Source organism: Carettochelys insculpta, chromosome 21 (assembly GCF_033958435.1).
Source record: "Carettochelys insculpta isolate YL-2023 chromosome 21, ASM3395843v1, whole genome shotgun sequence".
Taxonomy (NCBI): Eukaryota; Metazoa; Chordata; order Testudines; family Carettochelyidae; genus Carettochelys; species Carettochelys insculpta.
Window position 1 is genome coordinate 10718707 of NC_134157.1, and position 26776 is coordinate 10745482.

Below are 26776 nucleotides of genomic sequence, written 5' to 3' on the forward strand. Positions count from 1 at the left end.
GATGGTGCTGAATGCTGACTGCTTGAGGCCCCAGCCCCCACACTGACCGGACCGTCTGTTTGCAACCCTGAGGAATCATTCAGACCTCTTTCCTTAAAGTAAAAGAGCAGCTGTTACAGGCAAGAAAAGACCAGATAGCATCCGGGCCAGCATCCCATGACATCGCACAGCTGAGCTGTGCTTGCAAGGCTGAGAGAATGAGCAGGACCTTCTCATCAGTGATCCTCTTAAATCCAGAGGAAAGATGATGGTCAGGAGGCTTTGATGAAATGGCTCACAAGAGCTCATTTGTGATGGTTTTGGATAAGAGCTGAGACTGCTAACTCCTAGCACAAGCCTGAGTGCTCTCAATGGGATCCCTGTTATCTAAGAGTACAACTATACTTACCAGGAGATCAACCCAAGCAGGGTCAATCTTCTGGGGATCAATTTCACACACCTATTGGGACACATGAGATAGAACTCTCAGGGATCAACAGTTGACCCCTGTACTCCTCATTCTCATGAGGAGTAAGGGAGGACAGCCAGATAAATCAGTCGTAGATGTGTCAACTCCAGCTACGCGATTGCTGTACCTAGAATTGACTTTAAGGTCTAGTGTAAAGCTGCCCTTAGGGGATTGGAGTTCACAAAACCTCCTCTTCCGTCAGCTGTGGGCTCCCTCAGCCAAGCCCGGATTTATGACTGAGTCCTTTCTCCTGCCTTGTTTGCTTAGAGTCTCTCAGGCCTTCTATCAGTAGCTTCTCAGCATGATTGATTGGAGCTGGTCTGAAAAGACTCTCTTAGGATTAGGTCTTGCCTCACTACAGAAGCAGTCAGCGGGAGTGATGAATCATAGAAATGTACCAAATCACCAAATGTCTGTCCATGAGTCCGCAGAGAAATGATGGTCACTGTTGTATCTATCAGGCATTAGTAATCAAGAGTTTAGCTAAACAAATGCATTTTGTATTTCTGGATGCATTAGGTAAGCCCTGCTTCCTGTTTAAATTGTAACATAGTAGATAGTTCTAGCTCTTAACTGTCTGTTTCCAATGACTATCTGCAAAAGTCTATACACTGTACTTGAAACAGTTATCTGCCTCCATTCATCCAAGATGTCCGTTTTCCTAAGAATGGTCATAAGGCCACATCCACCTGCCACTTCTCTTTTTAAAAGATGGCTCATGCAGAAAAAGAATGAAAGTATCAACTAGTCCCACAGAGCTAAGATCTTCGTTCCTATATTGTCTAGCCCCACAGTTACAGTGCTAACTAATGCTTAATACAGAATAGCACCGCTATATAATGCACTACCACACTGTGTGTTGTGGCTGCAGCATGCTGTGTTGTTTACCTAGGCAAAGTAAGAGTCAGAGAATAATAAGCTAACATTCACTGTCTCATTTATAAAAGGGTCAAGAAGGACTTGATGGGGACCGAGGAAAAGCTGGACAGCAAGGGTTGCCTGTAAGACTCCATTTTGTCTATTTAGCTGATTGATTTTAGTCTGGTTTTACTGTACTGCCTAATTGAAAGAGAGGGAGCAGGGGAGCCCCGTGGGAAAGGCTGTGGGCAGCTACAAATGACACTACAGGCGTTTCCACACGCCTGGGCTCGAGGAGGGGTAGGAATATCTGCATCCATCACATTATATGCTCCTTGAAGGTGTAATCAAAGTCTGTCACATGGTGTATTTTACTTTTCATATAAAACAAACGGGGGAGGAGAGAGCAGCCGCTTCCTACGTTCTAATATTGTGTCTCTAGACCTGTTTGACCAAAGATTTGCAATGATTTGAAAAGGATAGGAAAGTTTGGGAGATTTGTAATGCGATATGATTATACATTAATAATATGGGGCATTCACCTGGAAGTCATTGTTCTGAATCCAAAACTTGTCAGTAGTGACCCAAACTGATTCAGATGGGATGGCTCTTTGGTGAGCTGTGTGAAATGCTTTACAAAGTCTGGGGTTAGACAAGAATGAGTTTTGTCTTTGGCCAGTTCCCACGGGACAATTGTGCACATTGCATAAATCACAATAAGCCCCCACCTCTCATTGGCTGTAGACTGATTTGGCCCCACTTCAGGGTTCCCTGTAAGTTGCACACATGGACAGGAGAGATTCAAATGCTTCCCACTACTGGTGGTGCACATACGTACATGCCTTGGTTCACGCAACAAAGTTTATCCACACGTGTATGGAAAAAATTAGGGGGCCCCTTGGTCCCCTCTCACTCTGACAGAAGCCCATCCAGCTAAGATGAAGGCCATGGGTGGAGCAGTGTGAAATAAGTTTGTCCTGCCGCTGCCCAGGCTTCCCTGCTCTTAGTCTGGCATGCTTATTGAAGCCTAAAATCAGTTAAAAATAAAGGCCTGATTTTTAAAACCTGGACTTCCAGGGGCTGTGTGCAACTGCAGCTAGTTTATACTTATAAGTGATGAAAAAATAATAATAATTGGAGATACACATCTCCTAGAACTGGAAGCGACCTGGGGGGTCCGTCATCTAGTCCAGTCCCCTGCCCTCTTGGCAGGACCAAGCACCATCCCTGACATCTATTTGCCCCAATCCCTAAATGGCCTCCTCAAGGATTGAGCTCACACCACCATGTTTAGCAGGCCAATGCACAAACCACTGAGCGATCCCTCCTCCCGAGTACTGTGAGTATATGCACACAAATGATCAGACAAACCACCGACCAGCTAGTCTCATGCTCAAGTACTAGATTTTTTTTTCTCATACAATTACGGTGATTGTGCCTGTAAATTAGACATGCAAGTACATAAGTATTTTTTGCACTTTGCCCTGATGTTCTCATGGTTTAGGGGCAAAACAGCCCTAAACATTGGCCTGGCTGTCTTGCCATTCCATCCACTGAACAGTGGGGAACACAGTGACAAACTGTGCATCAGATCCCTCCGGTCAGATCAATAGCTGATATAAAGCAACATCACTTCACTGAAGTCTGCGGAGCTTTGTCAGTTTAAATGTGCTGAGGTTCTGCTCCATTAATAATAATCAACAGAAGCAGGCTGCTCTGGTGAAGCAGGTATAGAAACAAAAGGCTCCGGAACAGCAGACAATTAAAAACTACAATGAGAGAGAGGTGCAGACAGGTCTTTGGAACCAGTCCAGGGTGTCTCATGGTTAGAGAATACACATCCTGCTGCTTTGCCATCAGCAAAATCCACTAAAACAATGAACAGGAAAAGGGGTGGGCATATCCACGTGATGGGGAGGAGAATGTTACAGATTTCTGAAACAGTGATCAATTTCCTTCTCTCTCATCCTCTCCCCATCATAGCTGACTTTGAAACCTCTGAAATCTAGCTTCAAGGGAGAGAAAGGGGCCCAGGAGAGAGGAGGTGGCAAACATGATTAAGTATCATTGTGGCATTTGTTGCAGAAACTACTGGCTCTGCTTTGAAAACCCAGAGCTGGAGGGCCCTGATCCTATTACCTGCTCTTTATTGTGTTTTTTCTGCAGTAGAGCTCAAGGTCAAACAGCGGTTATCCCAATCACAGACCAAGCAAGGGGGGAGACTGCTGCTTCTCCAAAATGACACCCTGTTAAATTGTCTCTGGAGACGGGCTCTGACTCCTTGCTCCCCAGTAGGGCTGTGAGTGAAAAGGCTGCTCCCATTAATTGATTCCTTATGGTCAGTGCTGTAAGGGACACTGCAAATGCTGCTCTTCATACTGCACGCAAGATGCTGCCAGCAAAGTATTCTGAGCAGATTTTCTTTGTGATCTTTTCTAGGGGGATCCTGGACCACCAGGCCAGCCAGGGCCAAAAGGCTCCAAAGGTGAAGAGGTAGGTTTCAGGAAGGTGGATGTACGGCATCCAAAGCTTCAGGCTGAAGTGGAATCAGAACTGTTACAATTTTTCCCAGAGTATGTGGCTTGTTCGTTGGTCTGTGGCTGGAAATGATCATGGAGAACCCCATAGGAAGACTGTAAATACTGATTTACTGAGTATCCAAGTCCATGAGTTTGTCGGCTTTATGGGGCTGGAGACAATCAAGCAAATTACAGTTCTAGCACCATAGATAAATCCCAGGCAAACCCTTAATTACTGCCGTGGTTTGTCCCTCTTTCCCACTCCCCTGCAGTTTGTGCTGTTCTTGACCACAATCTGCATGTCTGCCCCTGGGGTGGGGGAAATCTGAACCAGGCAAGTGTCTCTTTCTGTAGCTAGGTTTCAACCACAAAACTTCTAGCTTAAAATCTTCCAAATCAAAAGTCCATTATCCACACAAGTCTCTATTTTCCCTTCTTCTCAGAAGGGTCCTTCCTTCCTACCGCTCCCCAACAACAGGAGAAACCACCACATGTGGTTCTCTCGGTACTGAATTTATACCAATATCTACTTCTACTTCTCTGTGTGTCTAGTGCTGCAGCTTCCCACTTCATTAGCCACCAGAGACTTTGTTTGCCTAAATTGAAGAGCATGACCTTGGTACTCAGCTAATTCACATTCCAGCCTGGCAGATACGGGAATTGGCACAATGCCCTGTCAAGTGACTTACAATAGATGATTTTGGCAAAGAGCTCACTGGCCCCTGCGTTCAAAGAGAGAGAGATGCCCTCTCACTCATAGCAGAGCTGGAACTGCCCACCACTCTAATGTGTAACAGTAGCTCTTGTTCAACATTTGGCCTGGTTTTCAGAGCCTTGTCTGCAGATGGAGAAGTGATATGCGAAGCATGGGCTTTAGTTTTTTAGAATGCTGTAGCACGACAGAGCTGCAAAACGTCTCAGTCCTAGCAAAGGTGATGAGACCAGTTTGCACTGCAGGAGTAAATCCTTGTTTCTGGCTAATAATCAGGACTGCATCCACTGCAGGACACTCACCCTTCCCTTCTGAGCAAATCAGCGTTACAGATTTTATCATAGTAAGCTCTTACCCTCCTACAGTGCAGGCCGGGGAGGAACTCTCTTGTCCATCAGACACCATGAATAAGCCTTTCCCTGAGTCCCCCAGAGAAGGACTGGTTGTTGGTTTAATGTGATGCTGCCAAGGAATGATGAATGAGAGGAGTTTTGTGTATCTCATTCTTAATACATGCCAGTGCGGTGGAGTTCGCTCTCAAATTCAGCCTGCTGCTGTATTTGTCCTCATCTGTTCTATATTAGGAAAATGTAGGGCCTTTCCTTCTGGCTAGTCACTCCTGCCCTTAAAGCAGAGAACCAGAAACTCGTAGGGTAGGTCTACACAGCATAGTTATTTCAAAATAATAGCTGTTATTTTGAAATAACTGTCCTAGCATCTACACAACGCAACTGCTATTGCAAAATAATTTCAAGATAGCAGTTGGCTGATTTCGAAATGGGTAAGCATCATTCTACATGGAATAGCGCCTATTTCAAAATAGGGGCTGTGTAGAAAGGGAATAGAGCCTATTTTGAAATACGCCCCAGTGTGTCTAATGGCCCTATTTGGAAATAGGCTCTATGTGTGTAGATGCTGTGTTTCAAAATAGCTGAGAGCTGTTTCAAAATGCATTTTGTGTGTGTAGCGGTGTTATTTCAAAATAAACTCTCACGGAATAAGGCTGCCGTGCAGATGTAGCCTTAGAAACCCATGTGTAATAACAGCAAATAATAATTCGTCTCCTCCTGCTGTAGCAACGGACCTGATAGGACTCCTTTTTAAACAGCTCTCCCTTGCACAGGCTAGAATGGGCTTCCCAGGTGGGATCATGACCAAACTTTTTTTTTCCTTTAGGGTCAAAAAGGAAAGCAAGGGGCCCGGGGTGCCGCTGGTAGCAGAGGCTCACCGGTAGGTGAAAACTCAGGCTTTCCTTTTACGAGTTCCAGGCATCCCAATGCTTCAGTCACTAACTGTTTTGTGTTTGTAGGGTCCGGTTGGGTTACCTGGTCCTAGGGGAGTAGTTGGAAGGCAGGGCCAGGAGGGTTCACCTGGAGTGGACGGTGTGCCTGGGAAGGATGGCACCGCTGGCCTGCAAGTAAGTTTGAACCACTAGTGTCGGGACACCTTAAGCAAACACTACGCCAAAGGAGGGAAGGGCAAAGGATAAAGCCGTAGAAATTGACACACACACTGCTATAGCCATGCTGTCTTATATACACAGAGTGAGCCATGTACACCACTGCACTGACTTCACACTTACAAACCCAGGCAGATGTCTCCATGTGGACAAGTCTGTAAGTAAAGTGACTCTCTCAACCAGCCCAACAGGCTGTTGGATGCGCAGATCCATGTGCTGTAAAATCTTGTGCATCTACGCATGCTCACACAGCCATTCATAAACGCACGCCACGCCGCCCACGCGCACCCAGCGTAGCTGTAGTCACACTGCTCTGGCTGCCTCCTCAAAGTGGTACGCGTACCCAGGAGGACAGGGTGACTGCCTCTGTATTCTCTCCTGGACTTGTTTTACAGGGAGAACAGGGAGCTGATGGGGAAGAAGGCACAACCGGCATGTCGGGAAAACGAGGGAATCCAGGCATACCTGGTCTCCCAGGAGCACAGGGGCCGCCAGGATTTAAGGTCAGTTTCCATCCCCGCAATGGTACTATTGTGTGGTTTTCTTCAGTGCCCCTGGGAAGGTGGCAAGAAGCTCACGCAGCCTGGCCTGCGCTGCTTTTAGGAAACTCAGCTGACTAAGCGCCTAGCGTGCATGCTCAGGCACCTACTTTGCAAGGTTTTGCGTCCGTGGAAGTGGGCACTGTTGGCATCTTAGCTGGCTCTACTGCCAGAAGCAGCTCACGTGGCTGGGTTTCCAGCAAGCCCCGAGAGGGCTTGAACTGCTGGACCTAGTATGGTGAAAGGGCCCTGATTCTGAGCCAGAGGAAGCAGTGAAAGTCTTGTGTAGTGACTCCTGGATTTCTCACTGATTCTTGCCCTGTCCCGGGTGGCTCATGGGATACAAACCAGGCCCAGGAATGATTTAGCCATTTGTAAGAAAGAGACTGTAAATAGAGAGATTCCATCTGGGTTCGGAGAGGCAGGAAGAATTTGAATCAAATTATAGTCATCTAATGCATTACCAGTAAGTTGTCACTTACTGCCCCTCAGTGGCCATGGATAGAAATAACAGACTGTCCGCACTGATGACATGCTTGAGGCTTTATCACTGGATCTTTGCACAGTCAGTGGGAGGGGAGATGCTGGGTCTTGGACACCTCTTTGTTGTCTCTGACTTGAGAAGTCAGTGCCAGGGCAAATATTAGCTTTGCAACTTTTGGATTAAAGTTACTGTTCCAAAATCTTGGAATTCCTGCAGCATTTCAGCATTTCAGATGGATTAATCATCAGTCCCCGGCCTTGTTCGGAGAAGCGACAGGGAATTTGGGGGTGGGCAGGACAAGCAGGCAGGCAAAGGTGTAAACGATGGGGGAGCATGCCCCTTACCCCGCTCAAAGCTATATTGGGGCTTACCTTGTACAGCTGGGCTTCTACCTGCAGGTCTTGGCAAACTATCTCCAGGCACACATCAGTGTCCATTATGGGCTTCATGCTGTACCATTATTGCACCTAGTCTGAGCCACACACAGATAAAGCCACTTTCTCTACCCCCGTGGCCATTGTTTTTCTACATTGTCACGTTTACCTTGACTCCGGTCGTTTCTGTTGCATGGTCTTATATTTAACGGCTGACCCCTGGAATGATTTTAATTCTGTGCCCTTTGTAGGGTGAAAGAGGATTGCCTGGGCAGATGGGCCCAACAGGGAAACGGGGTACCCAAGGAGGAATGGGACTCCCAGGAAGCCCAGGAGAGCTGGGACCCAAAGGACAGCCGGTTAGTTGTGTTAATTTAAAAATGGTGTCTTGCTGTAGTTCTGCTCCCAGCGGCGCATAGGAGGAGGGAGTTCCTGGGATGCTGTACCACCTGCATTCTTGTAGCACAGCTACACAATCTCAGCACGTGCTTTGCAAGGGCTGGTGGTGGTAGAACTCTGTGCACCTTCCACAATGTGTATCTCATTCCATGTTCCTCTTTCAAATAGTGACATTTGTACAAGTCTGGTGTTCACAAACATGAGAGAGTGGAATGGCATAAGACACTGAGCCGCTGCACCCAACAGGTGCAATTACACATCAGTGCAGACCTGCTGCTTCAGGACGTGGGCACTTTAATGTTGGGCTGGGGCTGCTAGCTCCTGAGACGAGACCACCAAGCTCATTCACACTTTAACTTGCACCTACGTACAAAAGCTTGTCAATCATAATTGAATGTCACACAGCGTGCAGCCATTAAGGTGTATCACCCTCCTGGGGATCTATCCTGCTACACAGCACCCCTACCTCTAGGAATTAGTGATGGGTAAGCTGACCTAGGACAAGGAAGCTATAAGAGGAACCTTGCAGCTTGCACTTGACAGAGCAGATTTAGGAATACAGTAAACTCTAAAGAGGGGCTCTAAAGAGATGGAGCGAGGCTGTTTTCAGTAGTGACAGATGACAGAACAAAGAGCATTGATCTCAAGTTACAGTGGGGGAGGTCCAGGTTGGATATTAGGAAGAACTATTTCACGAGGAGAGTGGTGAAGCACTGGAATGTGTTACCTAGAGAGGTGGTGGAATCTCCATCCCTAGAGATTTTTAAGTCCCGTTTTGACAAAGTCTGGGCTGGGGTGATTTAGTTAGACTCAACCCAGCTTTAGGCAGGGGGCTGGACTCAATGACCTCCTGAGGTTCCTTCCAGCTGGAGGAGTCTATGATTCATATCTAGCAGCCCCAGGACTGGGAGGTCACCAGATATTCAAACATTCTGGTTAATAGAGAGGTGTATACCTAGCAATGCATCACACTAAAGAAAAAACAAGATTAGATATTAAGAAACAAACCAAAAGATATGCAGAGTACTTTATTTACCAACGACAGTAGTATTGTCCACTGTAAACTTATACTGTATTTACTCTCACTATACTGTACTTATGGAAAACGTCACTAAAATTTATTTATAGTTAAAAGGCTGGTTATTGGAGAGCTCTGGATGATAGATATGAAAGAGTTGACTGTAGTACGTAGCAATAAGGATAGCTCTTGGGGTGGTATCAGTGGCAGTGCAGTTGTAAGAGCAATATCAGAAGCGGTTGGGAGGTGTAATTTCCACTGCATATAGACAAACAACCGCTAGCTCTCCTTGAGCTAATGCATAAAAAGTAGCAGCACCACTGGGGCAGGTCAGGCTGACCACCCAAGCATGTACCTAGGGAGACGAGTAGGATTGTACATGAACAATTGAAGTCAGCACCCATCCCAGAGTAACTACACTCCTGTTTTTAGGCAGTAGCGTGACCACAGCTTGTGCATGTGCAGCATTGGTAGTTATGCTGCCCAGCTGCTCTGCCGACCCTCCCATGACAAGCAAGGGATTGGGGGTCCCTGAAAGCCACAAAATCCATCAGCCTCAACAAAGGAATCCAAACACCCCTTTACTACACCAGGCTGCTGCTGCTGCTTATTGTTATGTATTCCACATGTAAGATTACCTTGTCTAGCCTCATGCTGTGTATCAGGCTATCGCAGATGTCAGATGGGGAGTTTTAATTGCTTGATGGTAAACTCCTTGGCCTTCTGTCCAGGGGAGAGCAAACTGTCAACACTCAACAAATACTTCTGCATCCCTCACTAACCGTAATATTTAGATAACACCTAACAAGACACTGTCTGCTCAACATCCGTTTGTCTTTGCATCCACCGGGATCTTCGAGTGTTTGAAATATGTACACATGCTGTCCTGTTTGTTCCCCTTCCAAGATAGGGCAAGCATCACAAGCAATGTGATATTCAGTGCAGTTGAGACCTGGCTAGATACCTAGTAAGGTGTTAAGATCAGGTTTATGCCTGTCTATGCCAATGTTGGACCTGATTCTCCCTCTGGAAGGGGTGAGCTGCCTTCCCTCATTCTGAGGGCAATGTCACTCAAACAGGGTGCAAGAAATGAGTATGCTGTTTGCACCACCATCCTAGAAGAAGCATCTAAGTGGCCGAGGAGGTCACAGGCTCCTGGATCAATAAGCAGAGTCAAGTTGTCTCATGTTCTCTTTTTTGTGTATACGACTGGCAAATTCGTGCACCCCTGGTTCATTCCTGCAGGTTGCTGTATAAATATTGATCCAGGCCTCTTGGAAAAAATGTTCTTGTACCTTAGTGCACATCCCTTTTTCTTCTAGAACTCCTCCTGCTTTGCATTTATTTCCACTGCCAGCTACTCAGTCGAGTAAGAGTTTCCTGCCATGGGAGAAGCAGTAATGTGTTTCCTTTCCAGGAGCCTTAAATGGATAGTTAAGGTTTTCTGCATCCTTGGAAGGCTTCTTGCACTCCACAGATTAAACAGCTCTAACTTGCCAAGCAATTTCTCACTGCCATGGCTGGAAAAGCTTCCTAACAGCAAGGTCTATTAGACTCTGAAATTGCCTTGTAAGAGAAGTCATGGAATTCTCATCACCTAAGCTATTTACAGCCGGGATGAACAAGGCACTTGTCCATCCCTCATGATGAGGATTCAAAACTCATTCTCCTAATGTTTTCCCAGCCATCCTGAGTCACTTGGCCTATGCAATTAGCAGAGAGCTACCAAATAGCTTGTATCTCAGCATACAAAGAGGAGGAGGCTCTTGGAGCGTTCACATGCTGATTTGTTATTTCTTCCATTTTTATATTGATTATATGTGTCATAATGATGAGGGAAGTTAAAGGTTACCTAGAATGGGCTACAAGGCAGGGGTTGCTCTAGCCCCACAGGCCCACCATGGGTGGGGGGGTGCTCCAGCTGTGCTGGAATAACCCCATCTGCAGCAGCCCTGGTGGAAGAGAGATGGCTGAGGAGGCTGCCCTGGCCAAGCTGGAACACCCCCACCCACAATGCACCAGGATCGGGGCTACTCAGGCCCAGCTGGAGCACCCCACCCACAGCAGGGCCATATGAAGGGACGTTACAGCCCAGGCCAAGCAGCCCCAATCCGCAGCACCCCACGAGCAGGGCACTCCAGCCAGGGCAGCCCCTGTCCACAACCTCCCAGCAGCCCCCAACCCGGCTGACCAATGAAATGGGATTTTACATGTGTTCTCCCCTAAATGGTCAAATATTATTTTTTTCCTTGAAAATGAGAATGACAAGCCAAAGAGGCCTATTTTCCCCTCCTTTTAAAGTTCTGAGCACAGGCCTTTCGCCGGATGAAAACGGCTGCACCTTGAAATGAGTTTTCATGAGGAGTCAGCACCTTGGCTTGAGTTAAGGAGCAAAACAGGGTTTTCATTTGAAAGTTATCAGAGTTTGGAATGGTGCAAAGGTACAGGCCAGTGAGAGCTTTAAGGGCAGTTCATGGAACAGACATTTCTCCCCCCTGGCTGTGGCTCAAACACCCAAGCGGTACCTTATTACCTCCTGGCAACTTGGCAGTGGGAAAAGAGCCTATGCTAAGGTCTGCATTCCCCCAGATAGGAAGCTCCAGTTCTCTTGTCCAGAAAGTGGATTTCATTTCCACGTCTTCAGTCATAATTCCAGACTTAGAGAGAAACAGAAACGACCGTAAGTGCCACTTAAGATGAAATTCGTTGCTCTTTGCTTTGTCTTTGCTTGGCTGCTATTTCTAGGGGGACTTCGGTGAGTCAGGATTCCCAGGCATTGCGGGCATGTTTGGGCCAAAGGTAAGATACCTCTTCGTACATCTTGGGCTATACGGTGAAGTGGCATCGCCACAAGTAACTACATAGCCACCCGTGTAGCATCTAGGCCCATCCACCCCAGCTTGGCTCCTGTCCCAGCACCAGCCCTGCTCAGCTGGTCTGGTGTTTTTGCCAGGCAGCAGGGTCAGGGCAAAAGGACTAGCCCAGCTCCAGCACTCCATCTGGGGAGAGAGGGTCAGGCCATCGGGGCTTGCCCTGCTCTGCCTGCACCGCCCTCCTGCTGAGGTCCAGCGTCGGAGCTTGCCCCAGTCCAGCGCTCCAGCCCCAGAGCCCAGTCAGGGACTTGACTTGCTCCTCCCATCTGGCATTCTTGCCAGGGAGCAGGTTGGGGGCATGGAGGCTTGTAAGCCCCACAACCTCCAGTCCCCAGCTAGAGTGCCAGAGTGGTGCACACCCCTGCAGCCCAACCACCCTCTCTGCAGCTGGCACTGGGCAAGCCCTGCTACCCCCACCATGCTCCTCCGAGGGTGTGCCAGGCAGCTTGGGACAAACCCCAACCCCACACCACAGCTGGTGGTGCTGGGTTGGGGGACAGAGCAGCTGGGCATGCATTTTTTGCCCCCACTCAACCCCAGGGCACTGGAGGTGGGGAGAGGTGGTCCAGATGGCTCCTGCCCTGCCCTGCTAATATTGCCTGCCCACCCAAAAGACCCACGTTACCTTTGCTGCTGCTCTGGTGTCTCCGTAAGACAGGCATTCCCTTCCGCCCTTTACTGGAACAAGCTGTGTATGCGTCGGCTGCAGGTCTTTCAGGACTTCTACCTGATTTTTTATCCACAGGGACCACCAGGAGATATTGGGTTCAAAGGAATCCAGGGTCCACGGGGACCACCAGGGGTCATGGTAAGTTCTGGGAACTTTATTCTCATTTTAGCACTTTGTCTCCCCTGGTCGGCTGGTTGCTCTCAGGACAGCCCATACCCCAAACCCTGAGCTGCACAGAAAGGTGAGGTGAGCTGCCTAACACAGCCCATTTGACATACACCTTAATCAGAAGCTGCAGTTGAGCTGGATCATACAGTGGCGCATGTAAAAGATCCTCTGCCACCCTTCTTCGTCTACTTTTCGTCTCAATACCACAGTCTAACTGTGCCAAACATACCAAGTACAACCCTACTCCCCCTTTACTGCAAGAAAATGATGTTGCTACCCGTTTTGAATCACTTGGTGGCCCCTTAAATGACGACAGTAAATTTCAGTGTAATGGTAGGTTGTAAATTAGCCGTGTCCAACATCCTCTGGTACCCAGAAGGTAATGCTTTACAACGTTGTTGGTCCCCAGTCGAGATTCTCCAACATGAGAACTCTCAATTCTCCAAAAAAATGCTTCCCAGACATGTGGGCTCATTGTTCAGGCTCCTTTTAGTGAGCTCATACGAACAGGCTCCTTTTAGCGAGTCTCCTTGTTGCAGGCTCCTTTTAGTGATCTTATATTAACAGTCCACTGAAGTTATGGAAGTCGCAACGTGGGGTTCAAGAGGTTTCCAGTGGAGGGAGGACAGGAGTGCTGGGCTGTGAATACCTATCCCATGGATACAGTTAGTTTCCAGGCTGAAGAGAGTGGCTCCAGGGCTAGGACTGATTTCTGAGGAAAAAGAAACCAGGAAGACACTTTGCGAAAAGGTATGAGCCCCTGGGGATGCTCCTTAAGCCCTTGGGCTCTCAACACAGCAGAAGGTGTAGCGTACCAATGTGTCCCTTACAACGTGTCCGATTCCATTGTGAGGAATGAAAAGATGACACCTCCAGCAGCCTTGAGGAGGGGGAATCGCTATACTTCTGTGCTGGGTGTGGAGCCCTGTTACATTCAACAGCTGTAGTCTGGTAAGAAGTAACTTCTGTTCCCCAGACCCCTGTCCATAAAGTGTCTGTTCTCCCTTTTTGTTGTAGGGAAAGGAGGGTATTATTGGACCACTGGGAATTCTGGGTCTTACAGGAACCTCTGTAAGTATGTCTCTTTTCTCTGCCCTTATTTTTTACAGCTCATAACAATTGAGGTTATTTAAACAACAACTTGTTGCTTCCTTAGAAGTTTCGGACTCGCACTTCCTAGCCGTGTACAAGTACAGCCTAAAACTCATGTGAATTAACAGGGCAAAAAGAGTTTATTTTCATAGAATAAGCCAGCTTAAAGAAAAGCTGCAGTCATGGCACTGTGGGTATTCTTAGTTTATAAATTATCAGAAGCTCTGTTTAGGATGGGAAAGATTAGACTATTAATAGGTGACGTATTTATTTTTAAGCGGTGGAGCCACACTGGGAAGAGAACTCCTCTCACATTTAGGCACCTCAGCAAGCAGTGAGATTTTCAAGAGTTTAGCACCAAATGTGCTGAGTTTTTCTGAATATCTGGCCGAGTATCACAAGGAGAACTGCTAGTTTCTGAGCCCTTCTGAAGGTCTGGCCTGGGAATCCTATTCCACCCCAGCTTGTAAGACCCAAAAGGGGGAAGGCAGTCACAACTTTCTAAAAATAAAGAAAAAAGTCTTCCAAAGCCAAATAAAATGGCAGCAAAACATAAGGTGGGGGCAGAGAAACGCACACAGGAACTGGTTTTGATAAAGGTGAAGAAAGAAGTCGGAGGGAAAATACAAGAATTAGTCCATCAGTTTTAAAAATGAGGAGGAATGAACTGAATTAGATGTCCCAAGAAAAGGAATATGTAAAACCCCAGTCAGCGGGTGGAGGACAGAGTAGTAAAAACCCCACAGCTCTGACACCATACAACACCTCTGGTGCATACATTATGTATCCATTACAAAGAGCTGTTCCATTGCCAGGCATGTTTATAAGCTTCCAGGCTGAAGTCTGGCTAAACATTCCTTTTTGCTCACTCCACTTGTAATCTGGGAATTTTCATTAAGGCTACATACTTTTTTCCCAAAAAAGGGAGTCACGTAAGACAACCAGCCATGTTTTCTTTAGAGACACAGCTGAGCCACATGAGGAGAGTTTTCCTCACCAGAACACATCAGATCTTTAACTGGTTACTCTTATGAGGAGCCTGCCTGATTCTAATCACGTTCTTTGTGGTTCTTCGACTAGGGTCCCAAAGGAGACAAAGGTGGCCGCGGCGAAACGGTAAGTGCTCTTCCGGAATCCTTCAGGTACCTCAGCTGTACAGGACGCTATTCTCACATTTGACAGACAGAGAATACCAGACAAGTGGAATAGAGGGGAGCAAAACGAACTCAAGTTTTGTCCTTCCACGATAGATACAGAGAGTTTTATGCAGTTCTACTGCGTGCATGTTTTGCAAAGGAGACTTTTATAAACTGATGCCCCATTCTGTTCTGCCTAGACGTTGAAGACCCCAAGGCACTTCTCAAATAGCCAGGGGTTCTGCCTCAATATAATTTCCCTTCCACCAGTTGCTATGCAGTATGCTGGGCTTTGGTTTCTTGCTGTTTTCCTAGATGATATAGCTTTTAAATCACACTGGGAATCCTTGGGATGAAAGACATTACATTAGAGACATGCAGTCTTGTCACAATCTCCTTTTGATTTTTTTCTGCAGGGTTTGCAAGGTCCAAGGGTGAGTATTTCAGACAACTGTTTTCTCACTGGCACTCTCCTTGCTTGAATAAACAGATGTTCAAAGTCAGGTCCTGCACAGTTAAGAGAATCTATGTCTGGATAGTAGGGGAAGTAAAACAAATGGGAGGTAACATGGAACCTGAGAGGTGCCACCAAATGGGAGATTAAGAATGGAAGCAGCATAATTGTTACATTAGAAGTCAATACAGCATAGAAAAAGCTGCCCAAGGGCAAGATATGGCCACCTCCTGTCTTCACAAAGGGTTGAATTGGAGGACTATAAAATTTTGAAGAATTGGAAGATTTTTGGGGAGAGACTAGATGTGGGAGAGGGCTCGTCTCTCTTTGGGATCCAAGGATGATTAATTTCTCTGCAAAGTGCTGGTATTTTACTCACTGATGCCTTTCTCTTTAGGGTCCACCAGGCCCAAGAGGGCTTCCCGGGCCTCCGGTACGTAAATGGGAAAAGGTTCAGAGGATGACTAGCTCTATTATGAAAGGTGGCTAGACCCTATCCAAAGAGGCTGCTCACTCACGTGGAAATCACACTTTGACTCCTCCAGTAAAATAAGGATAAATTACCTCCCAGGGCATCAGAATGAACCAATGGCTGTAAAGCACTTGGAGATCTATAGATCTGACATGCAATATAGGAAATGATATTGCTACTCTCTCCCCCCTGCAGTGGGAACCCCACAGGAAAGAACAATAATCTCAAATGGGGATCAAAAATTCTGTGACAATATTATTCACTGATCATAAAAATCAGGCCCAGTTAACAGTTTTCTCTTTTGGTTTCTAGGGGCCACCAAGAATTCCAGCTTCTTTTGTAAGTCGCTGGCTTTTATTCTACACAGTAGTTTTGTTCTTTCTGAGAGTGACTTAAGGGGTGATGTGGACGTGTGAATGTATGTGGAGCTCAGAAACTCACAAGTTCCCTGCTCTCCCGCAATGTACCCTACAGCTTCCCCACATACATACATACATACATACATGGACTGAGCAGATGATACAAGCAATATCCTGCTAGGAGGAACCCAGCTATAAACATCTATTGTCCAGTTCAAACTCAGCTCCTGTTAAGAAGAGGTTTAATGAGCTCTTAAAACGCTGCTATTATATTTTCCCCACCAGCAGCAAGACGACTTTGGTGCAGCTTTCCAGACAGTGATGGACTCGAACACTGCACTCAAAACAGAGGTACCGGCATGCTTTTCAACTTACCAAGCCTTGCTACCAAGGCAGAGCACTGCACGGCATAATCTTAAGGCAGGGAAACAGCCTTTCATGCCAGCTTGTCTGCTCTTCAATCATCTTGGTCCCTTTCTGTAAAGCGATTCCACCTTCCCTATTGCCTTTCATGATCATATCCCTCTGTCAATACACAGCAAAGCTTGAAAGCATGGCTCTTACTCAGCTGAGTTCAGGAGGAATTTTACCTGTATAAGGACTGCAAGATTAGACTTTGTTAATCATATGCATGTATTAATATTTCCTTTCTTTTGCTTTTTTTTTTTAATGAGATGTTTGTTCTCTTGATAATTTAAAGGGCTTACAAGTAGCTTAGCTTCCATATCTGAGCCACATTCGAAATGTCTCTCTTCAGGTGTGCTCTACATTACAATAGAATTGTTACTTTTCTAAAGAACCCTACTGTGTACACTGGGAACAGATGAATATTTTTAAAGCCCCTCCTTAGTTCCAGCCCCTAGAGTGCTTGTGTTCTGCTGCTGGGAAAAGGTGGAGAGCCATCAGCCCCATCATAAAGACTTATTCCAAAAATTTAGCTAATACACCTTCTTGCCAGGGCTGGACAGGGCTGCCATCAGAGAATGCCTGTGCTCTCTGAACAGAATCCAGTGCAGGGAGAGGGTTTCTGTCCTCCATGGTTTGCTCCTCACTTTTGGGGACCACTAGTGAATAGCTATGACTGTTTGCCCTGCGCGGCATAGGTCATTTCTTTTCCTGCCTGTGCCTTTTGCCTGTGGTGCTTTTCCCCAGAACGCAAAGGGATTAGTTCCCATTGTTACTGGTTCTGCTGCTGTGTCTAGCCAAGGCGATGTGAGTTTGCTGCAGATTCTCAGACTGTGAAGCTCAACAATCAGCATTGACTGCCATCATCTCTCTCCCACAGCAGAGTTATCCACATTCAGACCTTCTGATGCTAAACCAGGAAGGAGACATCTTTAAGACTCTACACTACCTCAGCAACCTCATCCAGAGCATCAAAAGACCCCTGGGAACCAAGGAGAACCCTGCACGCATCTGTCGAGACCTCATGAACTGTGAACAGAAGATGGGTGATGGTAAGTAGCACAAGAGACAGATACATGTATAGGACCAGTTAAGCCTCCTTTCCTGGGACTGCTGAAGTCACGTTTACATTATGCAGAGGAATTAAAAATCACTTCATCTGCTGAGACCTTTCTGGATCTCATACATGGGCAACGCTGACTGGTTCACTCACCTACTCTTCTTCCCTTTTTCAGGTACTTACTGGATTGACCCAAATCTTGGCTGTTCTTCAGACACCATTCAAGTCACCTGTAACTTCACCAAAGGTGGACAGACATGCCTCAATCCCATCACTGCCTCTAAGGTACACACAGTTCTAACACTGTCTCGTGGTGGGCTTCCCTTGCCAATGCTGTTACTGAAGTGAGGTTTGGGACAGTATGTAACATTGCAGGGTGACTTGTGCCTAAGGAGGTAGAATCTATGGCTGCTGTTTCACTTTCCTCGCATTAGTGTGCATGAACTAGTTCCTACATTGCAGGTTTAACAGTTTTGCACAAAAGTTTGCTCACTGTTCTTCCCCACTTACATTCTAAAACTATTTGCTGTCTATATTATGTCTGAAACCGTAACAAGAGTGATTCATAGAATCCTAGGGCTGGAAGAGACCTCAGGAGGTCATCAAGTCCAGCCCCCTGCTCAAAGCAGGACCAATCCCTACTAAATCATTCTAGCCAGGACTATCTCAAGCTGGGACTTAAAAACCTCTAGGTTACGCATTCCAGTGCTTCACCACCCTGCTAGTGAAAGAGTTTTTCCTAATATCCAGCCTACACCTCTCCCTCTGTAACTTGACACCATTGGTCCTTGTTCTGCCATCCCTCACTACTGAGAACAGCCTCTCTCCATCCTCTTTAGAGCCCCCTTCAGGAAGTTGAAGGCTCCTATTAAATTGCCCCTCGCTCTTCTCTTACGCAAACGAAAGAAGCCCAAATCCCTCAACCTCTCCTTGTAGGTCATGTTCTCCATTCCCCTAACCATTTTGGTCCACTGGACCCTCTCCAATGCATCCACATCTCTTCTATACTGGGGGGCCCAGAACTGGACGCAATACTCCAGATGAGGACTCACCAGTGCTGCTTAGAGGGAAGTAATAGCTCCTCTAGATCTGCTGGAAATGCTGCTCCTAATGCACGCCAATATGCCATTAGCCTTCTTGGCTACAAGGGCCCACTGTTGACTCATATCCAGCCTCTCATGGATTGTAATCCCCAGGCCCTTTTCCGCTGCACTGCTACTTAGCCAGTTGGTCCCCAGCCTGTAAAAATGCTTGGGATTCTTCCATCCAAAGTGCAGAACTGGCAGCACTTTTGATTATCCAGCACCACCAGTTCCCCAGAGGTGCCAGATAATACAGCTTCTACTGTACCCAGTTTGGATGGGATTTTCAAAAGCAAGCAGCCTCATCTTATCTCCGCTCCCAAAGAAGACAGCACTGAATCCTTTTGAAAAATCACCCCCCTGTATTCAGTTGTCCATAACCGACATCGACATTTCAGTCAAAACAGGCCACCTACACAGCATGAAACCGCCAACCAACCGAACAGGACAGTGATGCTGGCTGCACCAGCGCCAGTGGTGAGGTCCCTGCAAAGTCAGGAATCTGCAAGAAGATAATAAGCTGGTCAGAACACACTGTTGGCTTCAAGAAAAGTGGCTGTAAAATTGAGGGCCCACTTTCCACCTTAAAAATATCCCCACAATAGACATCCAGTCCTTAAGAGGGAGTGCTGTTAGTTCAAACGTGTTGGCTGGATAGTGCGGTGAAAGTTTGTCCCGTCACTGTCTCTGCTGCATGGCTCACTAAAGGATGTCTGCCCCCAGGCTTGTTTACACCCACTGAACTCACACAATGTTGCAACTAAGCAACATTCAACAGCAGTGGGCTGGAATTCTTCTCAGTCCCTTAAACAAAGTGCATCTTGCTTCTTGCCTCATCGGCTTCATTACTGAGGGCCGAGGCTGGTTTCCAAGCGCCCTGGCTGCACTGTGGTTAGAATACATTTTCCAAGCCCTTTGTTGTTTAAAGCTATGCCAGACCCGTTTAGTAAAATTGTGTAGCTCTTTCTCAGCTCACTCTGATTCTCTGCAGAAGCAACGTTTTGAACCTGTGGCTCACATTCCTTTCCTTATGATGAGGAACCTGTCAGTCTAGTACTACAAAGCCTGCAGTCTTTATGTCCCTTGCAAAGGGATGTGAAATCAAACACGCAACTCTCCAGCCTGGGTCAATTTCCGGGCAGGATCACAGAGAGCACTTTTTGCATTCACTATATACACCCAAAGCTAAAACTTTAATTCCAGCCCTCTGTGAAGTTCACATCTGGATTCAAGTTCCAAAACCCAGTGCTACACAGTAACAAAACGCTTGTTTGTGGTACCTTGCAAGGGCTGCCCTGTGATTTTTGAACTGGTTAATCCCACAACAGCCATCTAACTTGCCCATTTAGCGAATTAACAAAGCTGGGGACAGCAGTAATGTCTTTGCTGCTGCTTGCATTAACTGCAGCACTGTAAGCCTCACTGTCTTTGGGGTGGGGGTATCTTAGTTTTCATGTGCTCTCTTTCTCACCTTAACAGCTGGAATTCAACATTGGTAGAGTCCAGATGAACTTCCTTCACCTGCTGAGCTCTGAGGTGGTTCAGCACATCACCATCCACTGCTTGAACACATCAGTGTGGAGAGAAGGGTCAGCTGAGAAGCCTTCAAAAAAAGCTGTGCGTTTCAAGGCCTGGAATGGGCAGATATTTGAGGCAGGAGGGCAGTTCAAGCCAGAGGTGGCAACAGACAATTGCAAGGTACAGAGTCCCTACAGCATGGCCCGCAAAGCAGCTAAAAAAAAAATTCAAAGTGACCCAAGAGGAAGTGGGAAACCTGGAGGTGTAGCATGCCCAGTCAGGGGAGCTTCATGGCGACATGAGAAACCAGATGACATGAAATTTAGCCCACGTCTCAGAGTGCTTGAAGCACGCTGCAAGCCCCACCTTCCCCACCATGACCCCAAAGAGGAATAGTGCTGGAAGGGCAGTAGCAAAGGCCTCTCTGTACCACACTATGAGCAAGCTGCATGCAGATCTAGTTTACTTAGGCAGCGCTTATATTCTGCACTAATAGTTAATATAGAAAATAGAGAACATATTTGAGTACCTTTTTATTTTGAAGAGTTTTCTGTTTGGAGGTGGTAGAATCAAGAGATCTGTCTTCTACTCCCAACTCTTGGGCAGGGTCACTCTGATTCAGTGCCAGTCATTCAAGTCCACAGTTTCAAGCGTGACTTCTAATTTCAGTGGCCCAGTTTAGCTTCATTTTCAGGGACGCTGAGCTCCACAGCTGTCTCCATTTTCCCAGCTCACAGTGCCTCACTTTGCCATAATTATGAACTGGTGATAACTTACCTATCTCAGTAAGTAGTGCTTTTCAGTGATATCTTGATGGAAATTATTCTTCCCCAGCTAACCAATGCCTTCCTATGTTCTCTCCCGCTTGGTTCAGATTCACGATGGACACTGGCATAAGACTGTCTTTACATTTCGGACACAGGACCCTAACCAGCTGCCAATTGTCAACATCTACAACCTTCCACCATCCGAGCCAGGGAAACGGAATCACCTCGAGGTCGGACCCGTGTGCTTCCTTTGAACTGTGACTTCTACAGTGCTTGGAGGTTTTGACCCCTTTTTGGATGTGCCTACATGTTTAAGTAGGATCCTCTGTCCCTCTTCAGCACAGATAGCTGGGCCTTGTCATTTGTGTCAACTGTTGCTCTGGCCTTAAAGCTCAAGTCTTAAAGAAGCTTGATCTCCTAAACTCAGTAGATTCTCCAGAACGGCCTTGAAAGAAATGTTTAAAAGCTGAACTGTGGGGGGATGCCAAGCCATGAACAGTGAAGGGGTATCAGGAACTCGAAGGGCAGATGTCATGAGCAATTCCACACACAAAGCTTGTTCCACAGCCAAAGAAATACTGAGAGAGATCTCAAGAAGAAACCTACAGATACATATCTTTGTCCTACCCAGTTCCAGAGTTACCAAATAAGACCTTCTCTTCAAGAGCTCATTATCTTCTGAACAGCTGACTGCTGAATAAGAGAGAGATGAAGTTCTTATCAGTGGATTTGCAAGTTGACTCTGGCTGCTCTGTGTACAGGAAGCATTTTGATGTGCAATATTAGAAGAGGAAAAAAATATATAGATATATATTTTATTTAAGCAAAAAAAAAAATTACGTTCCTCCTTCCATGAGTGAGTTTAATAAACATCCCTTCTCACATGTGATGATAGGGTGAGGGAGAATCCCAACGCTGAAAGAGGAAAGCGGAAGTGGGGAGGAAGAGATTGGTGCTAAAATAGAGAGAGAGGATGGGCTCATCTGCTTTGTTTCTACCTCTCACTGTGAAATCTCTGGTGCTCTTAAAAATTGTTATTTTATATATGATTTTAAACTATTTAAGGTTCTGAAGGTGCTACACTGTCTTGCCGCAGACCCCCACAAAAAAACCAACAGCCATGGGGACTTCTGTCTAGAAAGAGAGAAGGTAGGCGAGGGCAGTTTGCGATCTTTAGCTAAATCAGAAAAAAATGCCTTTAACTTAAAGTGTGTTTAGAATATTTCAAATTATTTTTTTTAATCTAGATTTGTAAAAATAATTGCCTTGGGTGTCGGTAAATGGACAGTACAATAGATGTCTAAAATAAGTGTGCCGATGGGATTTTTAATGTCATTTCACTGCTTTCTTTTTGGGGGAAAGGGTACAACTTGTCCACAGAAGCTGTAAGAATTCAATTGTAGGGGAGCCTTTAAGAGAGCTAGTTTGGGTTGGTTGTGTTATATAAATAGGTTTTTTTTTCTGTGTTGACTATGTGTATAGTTTCCTTGCCGGCTCTTCTGTATGCAGTGGTTCCCTACACTGGGATCCAACACCAGTCCTTTGGCAGGACCTGTCTGTCAAAGCTGAAATTACGGTACCTTGTTGCTTTAGAACCCAACCAAGCTTGGAGGGGTTGTGTTTTGTAGAAATCTAGTCTCTATGTGTAAATTTGGAGTTTAAAAAGAGGATAATTATGGTAGTCTTTTTATTCTACATATGGATTAATATTAATGTAATCTGAGCTGTACTGTATCAAATGCTTCAGTGCTGGTTTTGGAGTTTTTCATGTCTCTCATGGACTATGGATTATTTTGCCTGGAGAAAAAGTGTGGTGTTTTGTGTGTGTGTTTTGTTTGGTTTTGGTTTTTTTGTTTTGTTTTTTTTTTTCAATTGTCTTCGGTTTGTTTTTCCTATGAGCTTAAAGTTAAGATTTTTTCAAATACCTCAACTCGCATTCTGATTCTGGTGCTTCTCAGATACCTCAAGCTGCCAGCCCAGGGCTCAGGACTCAGTGCCTCTCATCCCAGACCATTCTGCACATCCTAAATGCCTTTATGTTGAAGCTCCCATAATCTCTTCTTTTGCTTGCTTCTTTCCTTGCACCTCCACACATACTCTCTGTCCCATTTCTCCCCCTCTCATCCTCTTGTCAATTGGTTTTTTTTGTTTCATGAGGCTGGAATTTCCATTTGTTCGCCTTAAGCATTTTTTTGAACTTTAAATAAATTCTTAAAACTGAAGCAACGAAATGGGAATTTCATGGTTTTTTGCTTCTTCACGGGAAATTGAGATGGGTGAGAGGAGCAGAAATGTCCTCCAGTTTTAAGCCATAACATGGGCAGGGCCTACATCTAAACTTAGCCGCCACAATGCTACAACCAGCCCCATAGGGACAGATCCCATTGCCTGCACTACTGGCTTCAGCAGGGCTCTGAATGGGAGCAGGGTTCTGCCTGTGTGGCACGTATTGCAGAATCAAGCCCAGCCTTGCAAGCAGACCGACGGATAGCACGTCCTAAAAAAAATCCTTATAGACAATTCGCCAGCCCAGACCTGTGTGCCCTGTCAACTGAGCACTTGGATGGCTCAGCTGATCAGCAGAGCACCACAGCGGAGAGCATGTGTTTCTATTAGTTGTGTACATCTGCACACGTCTTTGTGCACATAATAAAATTTATTCTGCCCATGGATGGAAAAAAATTAGAGGAAACACTGGCCCAGACGCTCAATCCACCGTTTAGCAATAAAAGAAAACACAACATACTGATCCATCCAAATCACTTGCCCCACTCAAGAAGAGTTGTTCGAGTGCATGGAGGACAAAGCTGCTCTCCCAGCAGAAGTCTCCTCTCCTTGCCCCTCAGAGGACTCTCCTTGCTGAAAGGAAAGGAGAAGAAAGTAGCTAGCACTAGTCTTTTTCTCTAGACTTCATTTACCCCATGCAGCTTTTTAAATCATGTTTCAAAACTATTGTTTCTTAAGTGTGAATAGGATGAAATTTGTACCTGGGCACTACGTTTTGGTCCACCTGCCTAGTGCACCTTCTGGTTTAGACCTGCTTCCTTCAGCCAATTTGGGAAGATGCATGGTCTGGTGCAGGAGAACCAGCCTCCATTCAGCTGGTAATAGCTACTACTCGTATTACAATCAGCGCTCAATGAATGTGTAAATCAGTTTGGATTTTCCCCAACAACTAGCTCATCTTCTCCTCCAGGAACAGAGCTGAATTTAAAACTAGGGTTTAACAAAGATTTGGAAGCTTGTGTTCTGCTGCTTGGAAGAAAGTTAGACATTGTAGCTTTAAACTGTGAGTCAGTGCTGAATTCCCATCAGCATGGTGCCTTTTTCCGAGATATCCCCTATCCCTCCCTCCCTCCAACACTATGCTAAGCTGGAAAGGGAAATTTTAACCAGAGGCAGCTGAGGAATTTTTGCAATAATTGCATAATGGAATTGATGGGAAGCAGTCCCAGATAAGCTTTGACAGTGTGTAGAAAGAACAACAGACACTGAAGGCTGATTATCTCTGATGCAAGACAACCAATCACAAAATGCGAGTGTTAGGAAAGAGAGATTTAAATTTCATCAGCGAGGACAAACATAGTTGCACACGCAGCAATGTGGCCACCAGCCCATCATATTATATACTCACCAAACAAAAGGGTATAAAGCCCAAGGATGAAAAGCAATTAGCTCAATCTGAAGATACAGAAGTCATAACAGTAAAAAAAAGAATCCATTCACATTGCACTGGCCGTTCCTCTGCCTGATGTGCAGTTGGCAGTGGACACATAGATCTCTGTCATCCAAGGACTGTCTCTAACACAGGATGATTAACAAAGAGCTAAGTAAGGGAAGATGGATTACCAGAAACTGGAGAAATAGCAGAGGAGGAAAGGCAGAATATAAAGACCATTGTGTCAATACAAAGCTAGATCTGTTAGTCTGGTGATGATGCTAAGGCAGTAGTTGAAGAGTGACTCCAGCAAGGCAATCTTAACTCTAAAGGGATTCACGCTGTAAAAGGAAAAAAAAAAAAAAAGAGAGAGAAAAATCAAGACACAGACGTGGCATAAGCCAAGGCCACCTCAAAGGGCACAGAAACTATGGTCATGGGGTCCAACATAAGAACCTAGATGAAAAGACAAGGTTAAATTAAAAGGCAAAAAAATCTTCTCCCCTTTACACTAGAGCAACTCTGCTCAAGCCAGTGGCATTACACTGGCATGACAGATAGTTTAGTTGTCATTGCCAACAATGAGACAGAGAGTGGAAAACAAAGGGGATTACTTTTCAGAGTGGCAGCAGCCTGCATGTGTCTCTCTGAGTAAGGCTCAGCACCTTCCTGGGATGGTATCCCCTGTCACCCTCCACAGGGCTTAACTGTGGTGGCAGTCAGTTTGCTCTAGCTACAACCTCAACGAGTCCCCTTGACTCAGACCCAAAGGCAACAGGCTATCATATTGCCATGTCAAGGTGTCTAGTCAAATGTACAGAGTTTGGAATTCCAACACAAAGCAGGTGACACAGCTTCTACCCCTCCGACAAGTGTCCTCAGAGGATTCCTGGGCTGATTGAGAGAGGAAGGATGATTCTGTGGTTGAGACTGGACTGGGACATGGAAAAACTGGGTTCAGTTCCCACTCTGCCACGGATTCCCTTTATGACCTTAGTTTCTCAAAGTAACTTGCCTCGACTTAATTCTCCCTTTCTAATGCCCTGGTCTGTCTTAGACCGTAAGCGCTTCAAAATAACACAATCCTACTCCATGCATATAGCGTCTAGGCCAAGAGAGCCCCAATTTTATTCAGGGCCTTTTAGCTGTTGTGTAATAAGAATATCGATTTCTCATCTGACTTAGCAGACGTGGAGCTGGAAGGAGGCCAACAAGCCTAATGGGGCTCACCGGAAGAGTCTACTGAGGCAGTGGTGAAGGCCCAGAGGCATTCAAAGCAGCAGCTCAGAAAAGAAATGCAAAAATACCCATATGTCTAGGGAGAAAGCAGACAGGAAACGATAAGAAGCTGATAGGAAACATACCAAAAGAGGGCTGAGTAGATGAAAGCTTACCCGTAAGTCACATCCAGATCTATTTAATACTGAGGGGTTAATTAAAGAAATTAGGACAGTTACTGGTATAAACCAGATAGGCCCTTAAGCAGTGACAGTAGTCTGCCATCAGCAAGGACTAAGGAAGCAACAGTATAGAGGAAGTCAAACCCATTAGACCTCACCAGCATGCCCACACAGCCAAGCCACCCACGAGTACAGTAGAGCAGTGGTGCGGAAGGGGCGCAGTGGGGAAAGGTGTCCCGTAACAGTGCAGCAAGTTGCTGAATGCCAATTCAATTTGCCTCATTTGCACTCACTTTTACATGCATTTAAGTTGCTGCAAACAAACCATTAGAAAATAATGTTGTCTACAGATCAATTTAAAGGGCTTTTTTTCCACTCTGCACTGAGGGAAACCCTGTCTGCCAACATACCCCCCCCGTAAACTAAAAACCATGGCGCCAAACTGAATTTAGCTTGATGTTAATCATGGCAGGCTTCTCAGTTCTCTCACACATTACAAAGGCAATTTGCCCACCTTTCATAGTCACAGAAATGACACCTAGCCCACTTAACTTTCAGTGACAGGTAACCCCCATTGCGTCCCCACTGCTGGCTACAGTATAAAAGCCCTGGACTGTAAGGCCGTTTCTACACATGCCACTTTTGGCTAATAAATGGCCCAAAATATGCTAATGAGGCATGGATGCAAATTCCCTGCACCTCATTAGCATAAGGTCACGTGATTTGGAGTCCGGAAGATATTCTTCTGGATTCCATGTAGACGCGCGGCCCCGGGGGAGGTGGTGGGGGGGGTGTCTTCCAGAAGGAAGTCCTCCTTCCAGAGGCCCCCTTCTTCCCTTTATTTAATGGGAA

At 46.1% G+C, this 26776-nt stretch overlaps 1 protein-coding gene across 5 annotated transcripts in view; it reads left to right on the forward strand.

Moving 5' to 3' along the window:
* The window catches only part of LOC142023834 (uncharacterized), a 260378-nt gene extending 237296 nt beyond the window's left edge, over positions 1 to 23082 (forward strand). For 3 of the 5 annotated variants that reach the window (XM_075015186.1, XM_075015187.1, XM_075015190.1), the window contains 18 exons: positions 1396 to 1449; positions 3746 to 3799; positions 5714 to 5767; positions 5847 to 5954; positions 6392 to 6499; positions 7645 to 7752; positions 11556 to 11609; positions 12429 to 12491; positions 13539 to 13592; positions 14694 to 14729; positions 15166 to 15183; positions 15601 to 15636; positions 15988 to 16014; positions 16320 to 16385; positions 17320 to 17491; positions 17675 to 17784; positions 20061 to 20279; positions 20974 to 23082. In XM_075015186.1, the coding sequence (XP_074871287.1) occupies positions 1396 to 1449; positions 3746 to 3799; positions 5714 to 5767; positions 5847 to 5954; positions 6392 to 6499; positions 7645 to 7752; positions 11556 to 11609; positions 12429 to 12491; positions 13539 to 13592; positions 14694 to 14729; positions 15166 to 15183; positions 15601 to 15636; positions 15988 to 16014; positions 16320 to 16385; positions 17320 to 17491; positions 17675 to 17784; positions 20061 to 20279; positions 20974 to 21120 (1488 nt within the window). In that variant the 3' untranslated portion in view covers positions 21121 to 23082. The remainder of the gene's footprint in view (positions 1 to 1395; positions 1450 to 3745; positions 3800 to 5713; positions 5768 to 5846; positions 5955 to 6391; positions 6500 to 7644; positions 7753 to 11555; positions 11610 to 12428; positions 12492 to 13538; positions 13593 to 14693; positions 14730 to 15165; positions 15184 to 15600; positions 15637 to 15987; positions 16015 to 16319; positions 16386 to 17319; positions 17492 to 17674; positions 17785 to 20060; positions 20280 to 20973) is intronic. The other 2 variants (XM_075015188.1, XM_075015189.1) reach the window with 2 other exon arrangements.
* The last annotated feature ends 3694 nt before the right edge of the window (positions 23083 to 26776 follow it).